Source organism: Haliotis asinina, chromosome 1, assembly GCF_037392515.1.
Source record: "Haliotis asinina isolate JCU_RB_2024 chromosome 1, JCU_Hal_asi_v2, whole genome shotgun sequence".
In the NCBI taxonomy this organism is placed as follows: domain Eukaryota; kingdom Metazoa; phylum Mollusca; class Gastropoda; order Lepetellida; family Haliotidae; genus Haliotis; species Haliotis asinina.
The window spans coordinates 12,812,551-12,830,050 of NC_090280.1; the positions used below are offsets into that span (position 1 = coordinate 12,812,551).

Below are 17,500 nucleotides of genomic sequence, written 5' to 3' on the forward strand. Positions count from 1 at the left end.
AAAAATACAAATGAATTAATAGCACGGACATTGCAAAACCCTGTCAGCGAAGGACAGTAAAACTGACTAGAATATCACAGAATAGAATATAAAACTAGTGAATAGACCTAAAACAATGTATCTATAGAGGACAGTACAATATGAAAATGAGCTATAGGTTGCCAACAACTGAAGGTAGATCACCATACTAAGGACCATGGGGATTTACAGTACATTTGCTTCCTGCATGGACCCTAGTTGGATTTACATCATCCCTTCAGCTGTTAGCAATTTAGACAAATCTAGCCATAAAGTAAAAACACACTTATTCTACGATTAAAAGGCTGGAAAACTGAATTTACTTCAAATGTTTCTGGACTTACGTACCCTCTCAGGAGGACAATTGTTTTACGGTACTTCAACCCCCTTTGAGGGTACAGCCACTAACGATTTGAGTTACAAATTTAATCTTCCAATTTTAAAATATTTATCTATTTACAGTTCAGTTAACAAATTTAATTCCTTTAAAAATGCAATAATTAAATGAGGACTAACACTGTTAAAAAGCCCCTTCATAGTTTGTGAATTAAAATAATGCTCCCTTGTGATGGAATACTCAACAAAGTCAAGCAAGATATGCTTGACTGTGATTCTTTCATCACAAGGGATGCAGAACGGAGGATCCTCACCTTTCAAAAGGTATTCATGTGTATATCTGGTGTGGCCAATACGACATCGCCACGTAATGACCTCTTCAAATCTGGACTGACAACCCAAGTAGGTGTAACCAATGTAGGGTTTTATTACATGTAATTTATTTATACCCACTTGGGTGTCCCACTTCTTCTGCATCAGATCACGGATATAAGATCTAATAGTAGGTTTAAAAGGGTGAGTGAGTGAGTGAGTTAACATTTAACGTCACATCGGCAGTATCTCAGCCATATCGTGACGAGAACATTTAATTCTGAAATGAAGTATATGCCTATTATAAAACCTGTCAACGAAGGACAGTAAAACAACTAGAATATCACAGAGTAGAATATAAAACTAGTAACTATACCTAAAACAATTTATCTATAGAGGACAATACAAGATAGAAATGGGCTATAGATTGCTAACAACTGAAGGTAGATCACCATACTAGGGACCATGGCGACTTACAGTACCTTTGCTACCTGCATGGACCCTAGCTGGATTTACATCATCCCCTCAGGAGTCAGCAATTCGGGAAATCTAGCCAATCAGTAAAAAGACACTTATTCTACGAATAAAAACATGGAAAGTTTTAATTTACTTTGAATGTTTGTGGACTTACGTACCCTCTCAGGAGGACAATAGTTTTACGGTACTTCAACCCCCTTTGAGGATACAGCCACCAACAAGCACAGTTACCAATTTAAACTTCCGATAATAAAAAATTATCTATTTACAATTCATTTAATAAATCTAATTCTTTTAAAAATCCAATAATTAAATGAGAACTATTAGTAAAAAGGTCCTTCATACTACGTGATTCAAAATAGGTATCCCTTGTGATGGAATATTCCACGCAGTCAAGCAAGACATGCTTGACCGTGATTCTTTCATCACAAGGGATACAAAATGGAGGATCCTCACCTTTCAAAAGGTATTTATGCGTATATCTGGTGTGACCAATACGACATCGTCGCATAATGACCTCTTCAAATCTGGACTGACAGCCCAAGTAGGTGTAACCAATATACGTTTTTATTTCATGTAATTTATTAACACCCACTTGGGTGTCCCACTTCTTCTGCATTAGATCACGAATATAAGATCTAATTGTAGCTTTATAGTCTGAGTATGGAATCAGAAGTGGTGTCACAGATTTGTTGAGTGCTGCCTTGGCAGCAAGATCGGCCATTGTGTTGCCAGAAATGCCAACGTGGCTTGGTAACCAACAAAAGACGATGTCGCATTGGCCAGTAGCAAGATCATTATATAACTCCATAATTTCTGTTAAAAGTGGATGTTTACATGATAGGTTTTTAATAGCCTGAAGACAAGAAAGAGAGTCGGAATAGATTATGTACTGTTTATGTTTAGGATGTCTTTGAATATATTTAAGAGCTGTTAATATGGCGTTAGCTTCTGCTGTAAAAATAGAACTATTATCTGGTAATCTAGAAGATATTGTTCTTGATCCAATGATAGTAGCACAAGCCACTGCGCCACCATCCTTGGACCCATCTGTAAATAAGGATTTGTAATTGTTATATGTATGTTTCAATTTATTATATTCTTGTTTATATTGCAATTCATTCGTTTCTGATTTTTTAAATGATGTTAAAGTTAGGTCAACTTGTGGCCTAACCAACTGCCAAGGGGGAGAAGAAAGAAGACGGAAAGGAGCTATATTGTCCAGCTCAATACCAGCAGCAGCAATAAACGGCTTTATTCTGAGCCCAAGAGGTGAAACAAGTGAAGACTTTTTGCTTTACAAATCCTCATAAAGAAGATTGAAGACACAGTTATATGCAGGGTTAGATTTGTTAGAGTATAGTTTTGTGATATATTGTAAAGACAATTTTATACGGCGTTGTGTAAGAGAAGGTTCATCAGTCTCAACATAGAGACTGTCAACAGGTGAGGTTCTGAAAGACCCAAGACAAAGTCTGAGACCTTGATGGTGGATAGAATCAAGAAGTTTCAGGTTGCTTTTACATGCTCCACCATATACGATGGAGCCATAATCAAGTTTAGATCGTACTAACCATCTGTATAAGTGAAGGAGGGTAGCTTGATCCCCTCCCCACTTTGAATTTGAAACAACTTTTAGCAAATCTAGTGCCTTCAGGCATTTAGATTTACGGGATTTAATGTGTGGTAAGAATGTTAAATGAGAGTCGAAAATTAAACCCAGGAACTTGGCCTCCTTTACAACTTTGAAAGGAGTGACATTTAAAGATAATTCTGGGTCCTTATGAGGCTTATATTGTCTACAAAAATGTATACAATTCGTCTTGGATTTAGAAAATTTAAAGCCGTTTTCAAGACACCATTTATTTATTTTGTTTAAACATAGCTGCAGTTGCCGTTCAATTGTATGCATATTTTTACCACGACAGGAAATATTAAAATCATCCACAAATAATGATCCATCAATGGAATCATTTAAAACCTTGGATAAACTGTTGATCTTGATGCTAAAAAGTGTGACAGACAAAATACTGCCTTGAGGGACACCTTGATCCTGATTGTACTGATCAGACAGGGTTGAACCCACTCGAACTTGAAATTGTCTGTCTTTTAAAAATTCTGATATAAAAAGAGGCAAACGGCCCCTCAGACCAAAATCATGCAAATCTTTCAAAATGCCATGCTTCCAGGTTGTATCATAAGCTTTCTGAAGATCAAACAAAATTGATACAGCATGTTGTTTATTTACTATAGCATTTTTAACGAAGGATTCTAAACGTACAAAATGGTCAATGGTACTACGATTTTTCCTGAAACCACACTGAATATTGGTTATTAGGTTATTGGTTTCAAGATACCACGTTAATCTATTATTCACCATACGTTCCATGGTTTTACAGACACAGCTAGTGAGAGATATTGGTCTGTAGTTTGACGGATCTGTATGATCCCTGCCAGGCTTTGGTATTGGGATTACAATAGCATTACGCCATGATGGCGGAAATTCCCCAGACGTCCATATTGTATCAAATATATCTAAAAGGGTCATCAAGCATGGTTCAGGTAAGTGTTTCAGAAGCTGGTAATGGATATTATCATCACCGGTAGCAGTGTCATGAGCTTGCTCAAGAGCAGTTTGTAGCTCATGTAATGAAAACACTTCATTGTAATCTTCACCGTTATTTGATTCGAAATTAAGTTTTGTCTTTTCCTGTTGTTTCTGATATCTCTGAAACTCAGGAACATAATTTGTTGATGATGAATTTTTGGCAAGAGTTTCTCCGATTTTATTTGCAATTTTAGACTTATCAGTAATTAAATTATCACCATCTTGGAGATGGTGTACGGCAGATTTGGAACCTTTGCCTTTAATTCTTTGAATCATGTTCCAGACCTTGGACATCGGCGTGCGTGAATTAAGTTTGGAGACATAATTTCTCCAAGATTGTTGTTTGTTTTGTTTAAACGTACGACGCGCCTTTGCATTCAGTATTTTGAATTTATTTAAGTTATGGACAGTTGGGTGAGGGCGAAAATAATGTTCTGCCTTTTTCCTCGCTTATCTGGCCTGTCTGCAATTTGCATTGAACCATGGTTTTCGTACATGTGGAGTCGTAGAGGACTTTGGTATACACTCATCAGCTATTTTATTTAAAATGTCAGAAAAAGTTTCAATGGGATCAGTTATATTAGTGAAACACTCAGGTCGCAGTTTTGATTCACACATAGTTTGATATAAAGAGCAGTTAGCCTTCGAAAAGTTCCATCTTGTAAACGATGGCGAATCAGATGGAGTACTTTGTGAGAGGATAGTTGGGAAGTGGTCACTTCCACAAAGGTCATTATGAACAGACCACTCAAATTCATTGAGGAGGTTAGAATCTGCAAGAGATAAGTCTAGAGAAGAATAAGTGCCAGTTGCAGGGTGCAGATAGGTGCTTGAATCATCATTAAATATGCACAGATCATTATTTGAAATGAAATCTTCAAGTATTTTGCCCTTAGCATTAGTGTTAGTACTGCCCCATAATGGGTTGTGACCGTTTAGGTCACCCATAATAATACATGGCTTCGGGAGTTGGTCATATAGTGATTGAAGATCAGTCTGTTGTAGTGTTGAAGAAGGCGGAATATACAGAGAGCATAGTGTAAACGCTACTCCCACAGTCAGTCGCACAGCAACAGCTTGTAGATTAGTTTTAAGTGTAATAGGGCTGTGAATAACATCCCGTCGTATGAGGATAGTGGAACCTCCAGTGGCCCTATCACCTGGAGGGGAAAAATAATGATACGCTTCAAAATGACATAAACTAAAGTTATCTGTCTGTTTCAGATATGTCTCTTGCAGACAGAACGCTGATGGTGCTAAATCCTGGATTAATAACTGTATTTCATTAAAATTTGTTCGTAGTCCTCTACAGTTCCACTGCACGATATGCTGAGATGGACCTATCTTTTAGGTGGATTAATAGGGGATCTACCCCGTACCTTTTTCGAGGGCGACAAGCTATGTGCCCTAGAATGGACGTTTTCAGACACGTCCATGTCCTCAAGCGATCCGTATCTATTAAATAATCTGATCTTATCATCTGACCCCTTTGGGGCCCTGCCACTTTGCTTTGTGAAAGAATCTGGTTTCGGTTTGGTTTTGCTTTTGACAACTGGTTGAACGTTTCTGTTAGACAGAGTCATTTGAGATGCCTGAGAAGATGTATCACAAGCAGAAGATGGTTCTGATTGGGTTTGGGGCTTGTCAGGAAGTGGTTCCACAGTTTGTGTAGATATTACAGGCGGTAACATCATAGGAGATTCGGTTTTAAGCCAAGTCAAGTTCGTTTGACAGCTTGCAGATGACGTGGTTACTGTAGGGGTTTTATCAGACGTTGTTTTTGCAATGGAAGCATACGTTTCCTTAATCTCAGAACCTAAGGCAATCTTTTTTGCATCAGAGAAACTAATGTTTTGAGTAAATTTGATCTTGTTGATGTCCATATGCTGTTTCCAAACTGGACAATCTTTGGAAAAAGATGAGTGAGCACCCGAGCAGTTGGTACATTTCTTAAAAGTACTCTCACAATCTTCTGTTGTATGTGTCTTCTCACCACAATGAGCACATACAACGGACAATGTACAAGTACTAACACCATGACCAAATTTCTGGCATTTGAAACACCTCAAAGGATTTGGTATGTAGGTGTCAACGGTCATGTTACAATATCCTGCCTTTATTGATCTGGGAGCATTGGGAGAAGAAAATGTGAACAGGTAAGTGTTCGTCAGAACGGTTTCGTGGTGTTTGCGTGTTGCAAAACGCTTCATGTAAATGACTCCTTGGTCTTTCATTTCCGAAACAATATCAAGTTCGGACATGTCAGCGAACAATCGATCTCTGTCTCTAACAACTCCTTTGCTGGTGTTAAGTGTTCTGTGAGGAGAGACTGATACCGGAATGCCGACGAACGTTTCAGTTGACATCAAATTAGTTGCTTGTTGCCTTTTGCTGCATTCAGTGAGCAATGACCCTGAACGCAGAAGTCTAATGTTTTTCACATCACCAGCTATGCCTTGTATGCCTGTTTGCACTGCAAAAGGATTTAACTTCAATCGTGTGTTATCTTTAGTCTCCATTACTAAAAACGTGGCCAGTAGTCAATTGATTTTGGCTGTCTGTGGTCATCGTGATCAGGATCAGTGTCGAGAGGACGTTTTGTTTTCTTTAGGGGAGTTTCGTAATCCATGTTTAGTGTTTTAAGATTCATCATCCGAGCTCCCCACCCACCACGGAGTATCATGAAGACGATGCTAAACACAAGTGGGTCTCCAACTTGCAGCACCAAGGATACCCGGATGATATACTCCAGCAGAAAAACCAAAAGATTAATTCTTCCACCAGATTGGCCCATGAGCCACCGCCTTCTGGGCATAAGACTCTAGGCAAAGTTCATGTATACAAAATTCAAGTTAAATCATATACTATAATCCAAAGGCGCCAAGACCGAAATACAGACAATTTCAAATCCCATTTTGTGCAATTTCATAAAATCCATGCACAGGGCTTGGCATGACCAGGCCCATTCGACCACCCGTCTAGGCGAAGTCAGGGCCAAAATGGTGTATTGAGCAACAGGAACACGATTGCAGGCCCCTGTTGCTACTGCGCCACCGTCCTTGGACCCATTTGTAAATAAGGATTTGTAATTGTTATATGTATGTTTCAATTGACTATATTCTTGTTTATACTGTAATTCATTCGTTTCTGATTTTTTAAATGTCGTTAATGTTAGGTCAACCTGTGGCCCAACCAACTGCCAAGGGGGAGAAGAAAGAAGACGGAAAGGAGCTATATTGTCCAGCTCAATGCCAGCAGCTGCAATAAACGGCTTTATTCTGAGCCCAAGAGGTGGAACAAGAGAAGAGAGATGCTATACAAATCCTCATAAAGAGGATTGAAGACACAGTTATATGCAGGGTTAGATTTGTTAGAGTATAGCTTTGTTATATATTGTAAAGATAATTTTATACGGCTTTGTGTAAGGGATGGTTCATCGGCTTCAACATATAGACTGTCGATAGGAGAAGTTCTAAAGGACCCAGGACAAAGTCTTAGAGCTTGATGGTGAACAGAATATAATAACTTTAAGTTGCTGTTACAGGCTCCACCATATACGATGCAGCCATAATCAAGTTTAGAACGGACAAGTGATCGATATAGGTGGAGGAGGGTAGCTTGATCACCTCCCCATTTAGAATTTGACACCACTTTCAACAAATTAAGTGCTTTCAGGCACTTAGTTTTCAGAGATTTAATATGGGGCAGAAACGTTAGGTGTGAGTCAAATATTAGGCCCAAGAATTTGGCCTCCTTGACAACTTTAATGGGAGTGCCATCTAGAGATAGTTCAGGGTCTTTATGCGGTTTGTATTTACGACAAAAATGTATGCAATTAGTTTTCGATTTAGAAAATTTAAAGCCGTTTTCAAGACACCATTTATCTATTTTGTTCAAACACAGCTGCAGTTGCCGTTCAATAGTATGCATATTTTTCCCACGACAAGAAATATTAAAATCATCCACAAATAATGATCCATCAATTGAATCGTTTAAAACTTTTGATAAACTGTTTATCTTTATACTAAAAAGTCTGACTGACAAAATACTGCCTTGAGGAACACCCTGATCCTGACTGTAATGATCACACAGGGTAGAACCCACTCGGACTTGAAATTGTCTGTTGTTTAAAAATTTGGCTATGAATTCAGGCAAACGACCTCGCAAACCAAAATTATGTAAATCTCTCAAAATCTCATATTTCCAGGTTGTGTCATATGCCTTCTCAAGATCAAAAAGGATAGACACAGCATGTTGTTTATTAATCAGAACGTTTTTCACAAATGATTCTAAACGCACTAAGTGATCGACAGTACTTCTGTTTTTATGGAAACCACCTTGTATATCTGTCATGAGATTATTTGTTTCCAAGTACCAAACAAGTCGGTTATTTATCATTCGTTCCATGGTCTTGCTAACACAGCTAGTTAATGAAATCGGCCGATAATTGGATGGATCAGTATGATCACGTCCAGGTTTAGGTATGGGTACTACTATGGCATCACGCCATGAAGACGGAAATTTCCCGGAAGTCCAAATATCATCAAATTTACATAAGAGCGTCTCTAAACAGGATTCTGGTAAGTGCTTCAGGAGTTGATAATGGATGTTATCAGCTCCTGTAGCAGTGTCATGAGCTTGATCAAGAGCAGTATGGAGTTCATGAATAGAAAATGTTTCATTATAATCTTCCCCATTATCAGAATTGAAATTAATAGTTTTCTTTTCTTCTTGTTTTTGACACTGCTGAAATTTAGGTACATAATTAGAAGAGGAGGAGCGTTTAGCAAGGGTTTCTCCCAGTTTATTTGCAATATCTGATTTATCAGTAAGTAATTGATCTCCATGTTTAAGATGATGGACAGCAGATTTAGTACCTTTACCTTTGATTTTCTGGACCATGTTCCATACCTTGGACATGGGTGTCAGAGAATTTACTTTGGATACATAATGTTGCCAAGATTGGCGTTTGTTCTGCTTAAAATTACACCGCGCTTTAGCATTTAAAATTTTAAATTTATTTAAATTATGCACCATAGGATGGCGACGGAAATAATGTTCTGCTTTCATCGTTGAACCATGGTTTTCGAATGTGTGGAACCGCAGAGGAATTTGGTATACACTCATCAGCTATGGAATTTAGTTCATCCGAAAAACATTGAATAGCATCGAGATTGTCAATAAAACGTTCGGGTTTAAGTTTTTCAGCACACAGTGTTTCAAACAAAACCCAATTAGCCTTTTTAAAATTCCGCCTTGATGATGGAGGTACATCTGATGGAGTTACAGGCTTTAGAATAGTAGGAAAATGGTCACTTCCACAGAGGTCATCGTGCACTGACCATTCAAATTCATTTAGTAATTCTGAATTTGTGATTGACAGGTCGAGAGAAGAATAAGTCCTTGTAGCAGGGTGTAAATATGTGTTGGAACCATCATTATAAATACATAAATCATTATCAGAACAAAACTATTCTAGTAATTTACCTTTAGCGTTTGTAGTTACACTACCCCAGAGTGGGTTGTGTCCATTCAGATCTCCCATTATAATACAGGACTTTGGGAGTTGATCATACAGCACTTGAAGATCGGTTTTGTGAAACGTTGATGACGGATAAATATAGAGAGAGCATAATGTAAACGCAACATGCAAAGTTAGTCGCACTGCAACGGCCTGAAGATCAGTAGTAAGTGAAACAGGGCTATGGATAATATTCTGTTTGACTAGGATGGAACACCCTCCCGTGGCCCTGTCACCTGAAGGTGAAAAACAATGATATGCCTTGTAATGACGCAGGTCAAAAGTATCTGTCTGTTTTAAATAGGTCTCCTGCAGACAGAAAGCTGATGGTGTTAAATCCTGGACTAAGAGCTGCAACTCATCAAAATTAGTCCTTAGACCTCTACAATTCCACTGTAAAAGATTATTCTGATAACCTATCTTTTTTTTTTTTGGGGGGGGGGGGGGTTTATTGGGGATCTACCCCGCACTTTTGGGGTGGGCGACAAGCTGTGAGCCCTAGAATGGACGTTTTCACACACGTCCATATCCTCAAGCGATCCGTATTTATTGAATAACTGAATTTTATTTTGTGACCCTTTCGGGGCTCTCCCACTCAGTTTCTTTGAAGAATCTTGCTGTTTACCTTTAATTTTACTGAGACTTTGCTGAGACTTTGTCGATGACAGAGAAGATGGTTCTAGATCAGGGGATGTTACTAATTGTATTTGGGACGTACCAGTTAGTGATTCTCGTGTTTGAGTAGATGTAGCGGGTGAGAAAAGGTTTGGAGAATCCGTTTTGACCCATGTCAAGTTTGTCTGACAGCTAGTGGATACTGTAGGTACTCTAGATGCTGTTTCTGGTGCTCTTCTGGCAATGGAAGCATAGCTTTCTGTTTGTTCTAAGCTTAATACTTGTCTCTTTGCATCAGCAAAGCTGATGTTTTGTGTAAACTTTAATTTATTTATTACCATTTGCTGTTTCCAAACAGGAGACTCTTTAGAATAAGACGGATGATTCCCTGAGCAGTTGGTGCATTTTGTAACAGAACTGTCATAATCGTCTATTGTGTGTGTCTTTTCACCACAGTGAGCACACACAACGGATAATGTACAAGAATTTACACCATGTCCGAATTTTGGGCATTTGAAGCATCTGAGAGGATTCGGAATGTATGTGTCAACATTTAGATTGCAATAGCCGGCCTTGAGTGATCTTGGAGCAGAAGGTAGGGAAAAGGAAAACAGATAAGTGTTGGTTGTGACAGTTTCATTATTTTTACGAATTGAGAATCGTTTCACATAAAGAACACCCTGATCTTTCATTTCAGAGGCAATATCTAATTCTGACATGTGAGCGAGTAATCTATCGCGGTCCCTTACAATTCCCTTACTCGTGTTGAGCGTTTTGTGTGCAGTGATGGTGACGGGAATATATGATCTTCTTCAAGGAGGCGTTTTGTTTTTTGTAGGGGGTTTCATACGCCATGGTTATTGTTTTTTCATTTCATCATCCGAGCTCCCCACCCACCATGGAGTATCACAGGGACAATGCTTGAGCAAGCGGGTCTCCAGCTTGCAGCACCAAGGATACTGGGATGATATACTCCAGCAGAAGAGTTACAAATAACAAATCCACCAGATTGGCACATGAGCCACCGCCTTCTGGCATAGGACTCTAAGCAAAGTGCAAAACATCATTGTTCAAAAGTTTAAACATCTTTTATGAACAATTTCACCAAGACCCAATGATTAACATTAACAAATCCAATTTGTGTGATGACAAATAAGTATAGTCCATACACACAGGGCTTGGCGTGACCAGCCGACTGATAGAATCAGGCCGATTCTACCACCCGTCTAGGTGAAGTAAGGGCCGAAGTGGTGTGTTGAGCAACAGGAACACGGGTCAGGCTCCTGCTGCCCTCAAACACCAGACTACCGTCCTCCACCGATACGGGACGCAACCCACGGCAAACAGGTTGCCCAATTCGGTTGCTCCTTGCAACCAGCAATGGAGTGCTATGGACCTAGTTGACCCGGGTCCACACGGGGCTTTGAACGGCTCTTGGCGTGACCCAGCACCCACCACGAGGAGGTGGCCGTTCACGGGTGCCTATACAATACAGGGTTTAATATTTCATATCATGACTTACAATAGAATAAGATATAACTTTATTAAGCGTACACGTTACATAAATGTTACCAGTGAATGTTTTAATCATACGTATTCAAGTAATACAATAAGATTTATAAATTTAATCAGATATAAGTTCAAAATAATTCAAGTACAAAATAGTAAGTCCAACATCAACTTAGTAACGTTTCATAAATGAAACGTAAGTCAAGTAATACATACACAAAATACAGAATGCAAGGTCTTACTTGAACAATATCAAAATATGACCAACAAGTCTGACTGCAGTTCAAGAGTGAAGATGAGGGGACGATACCCTGTATTTATGTGCAGGGAACATGCAGTCAAACCTGTTGGGGTAAGACCCGCAGCAATGTTTCACAATAACGTTTTTGGTTAAAGCTAAATGAACAATGCAGTAGTGTGGCATATTTACGCCGTAGGCTTGTGTAATGTCACAGAGACTGGCAAAGGTAATTCAGAAAACTTTAAACAATGGAGTGAGCCGTGCTCACGAGCTTAGCCAGAAGATAATGGGATACTGACCAGGAAGTCATGGCCGGAGGCTATACTGATGGGTATGCAGCGGTAGTTGTTTTGACAAGCCGAGAGGGAAGCGATAGGGTTTATTTATGGTTATTGAAAGGAGCTTATCTGAGGTGTGTTTACCTTTGCCAGATGAATTTTCTACAGTAACATTTAGTATACAGTAAATGAAATGTATGAATGGTCTTTATTTCAAACAATGTAGAATGTAAAAACTGTACAAAACATATTCCACATTGTTACTCTATAACAGAATGTAAAAACAAGTAAGGACCTTTTTAACACCGTAAGTTCTCATTTAATTCTTGGAGTTTTAAAAGAAATTGATTTCATCATTGAATTTTGATTATTATGTTCTGTAGAAAGCTGCATTTTAATTCATGGTAGTTTAGACTAGTAATTTGAATTGCTAGTGACTCTACCCTCAAAGGGGGTGGAAGTACCGTAAAATTATTGTCCTTCTGAGAGGGTATGTAAGTCCCAAAATATTTCCTGTACGTTTAGACTTCCACTGTTTTTAGTCGTTGTATATGTGTATTTTTAATTTTTGGCTAGATTTGTCTAAATTGGTAACAGCTGAGGGGATGATGTAAATCCAACTAGGGTCCATGCAGGTAGCAAAGGTACTGTATGTCCCCATGGCCCCTAGTATGGTGATCTACCTTCAGTGGTTGGCAATCTATAGCCTGATTTTATGTATGTATTGTCCGAATAGTGATATTAGTTTTAACTTTCGACGCTAGATTTAATTCAAATTGTGATATTCTAGTTGTGTTACTGTCCTTCGCAGACTGATTTTATAATACACATATAGTCCTTTTCTTTGTTAAATGTTCTCGTCACAATATGGCTGAGATATTGCCGATGTGACGTTAAATATTAACTCACTCACTCACCTCTCGACGATCGCGAGTCAGCGGTCCCTCCAGCTGTACCCTCATTCCTCACCGTCTGTGGTGGCCGGGTAGGAATGTTCTTAGTTCTTTAATATCTCATCAGTCACCTTTACTTTTAGTCTCATTGAATAACCATAGTATGGGTCCTCAAGCGTGATGCCAGCCTTTGGAATTTCGTGCTTTGATCAAGGCCATGTCATTGCTTTGAGGAATTCTGAAACACGATCCAACATCTTCAAGAATGCGTGTTACTTCTTCAAGTTCATTGTGTTCCTTGTCCACAAGTGTGTGTGTCCACAATGTTATGATGCGCAGAAAACTTATCACAATCGGAGTTGCCTACCTTGTTCACCATGGAGAAGTTATGTTGGTGCTTCGAGTGACGTTAGGTGTTCCCGCGACTGAATTGCTGCCTGAAAGATTCACCTTCTGCTACCCAGACTTTAATGTCCCTAAAAGAGATCGTAACAATCACTGTGCGGAAAATGTCAACTACATCTATCTAGAGTCTTCTCAGAACTTGCAGATGGTTTCCATTACTTTTTTCTGCGCATGATCATCAGACCTCATTGCCCTTGGGTACAAGTCATGTTATGATCTATGGACTTTTCTTTGACTCTTTGGTGACTTGCCCGAAATCTCTGGCTTCAAGTCGGCATTGTTTTAATGACACCAAGAAACATTCACAATTACTGTGCATACATTGGATTAATCTGTTTCACTGTTCTATCTTTCCGACAGATGGACCCTATGCTGTGACACTACAACCCTCCACTCTGTCCTACACCAGGAGGGAAGGGCAAGAGAGTGTACCAAGTATCCTGTGTTCAGCCACCTGCAAACCAGCGTGTACCTACAAGTGGTTCAAGGATGGGACACCCCACAGTGATGGAGCTACACTGACACTCCCAGTGGCTGACAGGTCACAGACAGGATCCTACAAGTGTCAGGCTTCCAATACACACGGGACTGTTGACAGCTCCAGTGTCTCAGTGGATGTCACATGTGAGTAAAGTGCTCTGTGTGCAATACCCAGTATTAGCTAAGGGAGGCCCCTTATTGCCTATCACTTATCAAACCCACTCAGCCTCCATGGCTGTTCCAGGGGTTTAAGTACAACATTTACACATCCTGATACATGAAACATGATACTCTCATTGACATAACAATTTTACTTATACGCCAACAATGCATGTAACATCGACACATGATACCTTTAAATTATAGCAGACAAACCATTATACTCCATTTCACATATACACCAACAATATGTAGTACTACATCTGCATATTCAGTAAGAGTGATTCAACCTTGCAGCCGATTGTCATTTTCAAGTCTGTCTGCTAAAGTATGACAAGTACAAAACCAACCAAAATGGGTTTGATTGTTAAGTGACTATGACAAGATGGTAAAATGGTACATCCTCGGCTTTTAATAAAATTACTGTGTATAATGTGTGTGTCCAATGTGGCACCGTACAATACAACTTCATCATGTCGCGAGAGACAATATGTAATCAAATAGTATGAGCAATAAGTAATAAGAGTATTTATGTAGCGCTGACTTCCACTACGCAAAGCAATGCTCAAAGTGCTGACAAGTCAAAGGTCATCTGGACATGGATTTATGAAATATATTGTTGAAAGAGGTGTGTTTTGAGTCTGTGGCAGAGATGGTACTAATTTTAGATCAAGAGGCAGATAGTTCCAACGGGTACTAGCTGCATACTGAAACGATTTGGCATCCAACGATTTGAGTTTATAAGTAGGTACGGACAGGAGAAACTGATCATGGGAGCGGTGAGTTCTGGAGGAAGTGTTCAGTGTCATGAGGTCTGGAAGACAGGTCCCATTTTGTGAATTGCCTGATAAGTGAGAATCAAACCTTAGTGTTCCATCTATTTTGCCATTGATACTGTCTAATCGTCAGAGTATGGAGATTTTGTAGTGGTATCAGAGCAGCTTTAACTGACGCATCACCCTTACAGCGGCCACAGTTGTAACATGGCAGCCAGTGGAACTCGATATCTATTTCAGCTAAGGATAAATTGCCCTTGTGGAGAAAAAGTGTGCTCACAGGCAGAAAGGCTAAATAGCCTGACTGATCAGCCACAAGTTTGAAGCTTGACCCCTACATGACTAAAATGAGCATGTGATCCTAGAGAACAATACAAATCCGAATCACAGGTCAAGCCTATGACTGCCCAAGTTACAACACCCATGAAGTTTTATACAATAAAGAGGTAAAACTATACAAGCTTACCCATCAATTAGTAGATATGTGCACATGCCGAAGTTAACACAGGTATTTAAGGCACATTAATATTACATATTTAGGCTTGGGCTACTAATTTACTTCATATAAGGTTGCTGTGATGATGATTTAAGTTTTAAGAGTATACTACGTACAAACATACTGCTACATTTTCCAATGCCACGAAGAATGACGTCATATGTTGATGGCATATGTTATATGATTCAGCAGAACCAGTTATCAGGAATAACATGACACTGTACGCATCTACTGGGGGTCCTTGAAAAGCCACTTATTCCATGGCCCCGATGTGCATCTTACTTATCGAGGTGCATGCAAAATTTGAGTAGAATCGTCGAATAGTTTTCGAGAGAGTTTCTTTGGTTGTTAGAATTGAAGACAATGTTTTTGGCTGGACAATGAGAAAAACAGAAGCAATTGGTGTCAGGGTGAGTCACACGCTTTGACATACAGACAGTGTTAACTTGAACCGCTAAGAGAACGAGCATTGCACGGTGGGTGATGTGTAAGGGACCATGTCGCGAGGTACGATCATCAACTCCTCTCTGATGAATGCTCTCGGAGGTCTGTTTTTCAAGAGGTACAAGTTGGGTTCGCCTTCTTTGATATTGACCGGATGGACATTGTACGTTTTCATGGACCATGTCGGTTCGGGTGGTTTCTGCTGCCTCCCTTGTATTTGCTCGGCTGGTGTAAGTACTTAAAGCTGACATGGTCTGCTAATGGTTTCCTTTCCATTTTATTGCGACTTCTGTTGGTGACGATTTGTCAGATTTCAGTTTGATGGCTTCAACCGGTCTCTTGTCTGGCACTCGCGGCAAGTGTGTGACCCATTCAGCTTTTTTGTTTCTTGCATCGAATACTGATGCAAGAACAGGCGTTTGGTGTGATTGAATCTCTCGACAATGACTTGACTACGGTGAGTTCCCACCATGCCTCGTTTCACACTGATCAATGTCGTGCTTTGGCAGCAGCTGCGGCATGGTTCACATGAATTCGCGTCTGGGGTCGACTTTCAACACGGTGGACCTGGTTAAGTGACTGCAGTTGTAGATGCGTTCCAAGGCTTTGGCAACTTTGTTTGAATCTTTGGTCGTCATCGGTTTGGCTTCTTTGTAGGGACTGACGATATTCAATGCGTACTAGTAGGTTTTGCGTCTCACCCTGTCATGCGGGAGAAACAGGACTTCGGCATGGTGAACGCGATTCTACGTTGAAACGTCGAATCTTCTTCTCGGGATGTACTGAGGTGCCGGGATGGCTTGCTTTTCGAGCACTGCTTTGGTTTTCTGAGACTTGTGCGGCTTTGGAGAACTTTGGGATGCCTTTCCAGTACCCTTGCAGGCTGTAATAATTGTTTTCATGGATGTATACATGCATGCACGTGAGTGTTCAATTAATTATTCCCTGGTGTCCGTACGTGTAAGTGGTGACACTGTCGATGGCAATCCATCGTTTCATGTCCATGAGAGACATTTTATCTCCAACCCTGTTCAACTTCATGATTAACGATGTTTTCCCTCAAAACACAGAAAACATCTCAACTGCCAAATTTGCTGACGATATCTCTTTCTGGACCTCTTCTCCATCAATAAAACAAGTCTCTGCTAGAATACAAATAATTCTTAACCATATCCAAAAAGCGGGCCCTAAAATGGTCCTTCCACGTTAAAGTTAAAAACACAAAAAGTTGGTATTCTATTCATATCCCTATATATGAAAAATTATACACCCAAACTACACCTAAATAAGAAACTGCATTAAAAAAGAAACAAAATTCCTTGGAGTGAAGCTTGACAAACACCTTACATTCCAACCCCAATATCCCCCCACCCCCACCTACCCCTTTCATAAAGCGAGCCATCACTGGCACAAAATTGGGAGCTGACAAACAAACACTCTTAAATATATGTATAAAGCCTCCATCATGTCTAAACTGGAGTACACCGCTCCAGTCCTCCACTAACTCTCACCCGTCAATCTTCAAAACTTAAACTCTCACCAATACAAAGCTCTTAAACTGGCCCTTGGTGTGACAATTGTCACTTCTTTAAATACACTCCTCATTATCCCACGCATCCCTTCAATCACTTAACTATTGGGCTGCGGCCCAACACAAAGCCCAACTGATCAACACAAAATACAAAAATACCAGAAAATCCACCATTAAAATATTCCGCCAAAACCCCGAAAAGGCCCCCTTCATCACCCATTTGACCAGTCTGTTCCAAACAGAACAACTTAATAACATACCCAACTCACCTCCCATCTCAACCTACATCCATGACAAACCAACAGCTAACATGGACAGCTCACTAGCCTCCATCACCCAACAACTTAATAGAAACACAGATATAGACACCAGAACACATTTAATACATACCCACATAAAAC

General features: G+C 39.8%; 1 protein-coding gene across 1 annotated transcript in view; it reads left to right on the forward strand.

Moving 5' to 3' along the window:
- Positions 1-12,988: 12,988 nt before the first annotated feature.
- Positions 12,989-17,500, forward strand: part of LOC137291946 (carcinoembryonic antigen-related cell adhesion molecule 5-like) — a 65,217-nt gene continuing 60,705 nt past the window's right edge. Inside the window, exons 1-2 of the mRNA XM_067823530.1 lie at positions 12,989-13,118; positions 13,574-13,837. Coding sequence (XP_067679631.1) covers positions 12,989-13,118; positions 13,574-13,837 — 394 coding nt within the window. The remainder of the gene's footprint in view (positions 13,119-13,573; positions 13,838-17,500) is intronic.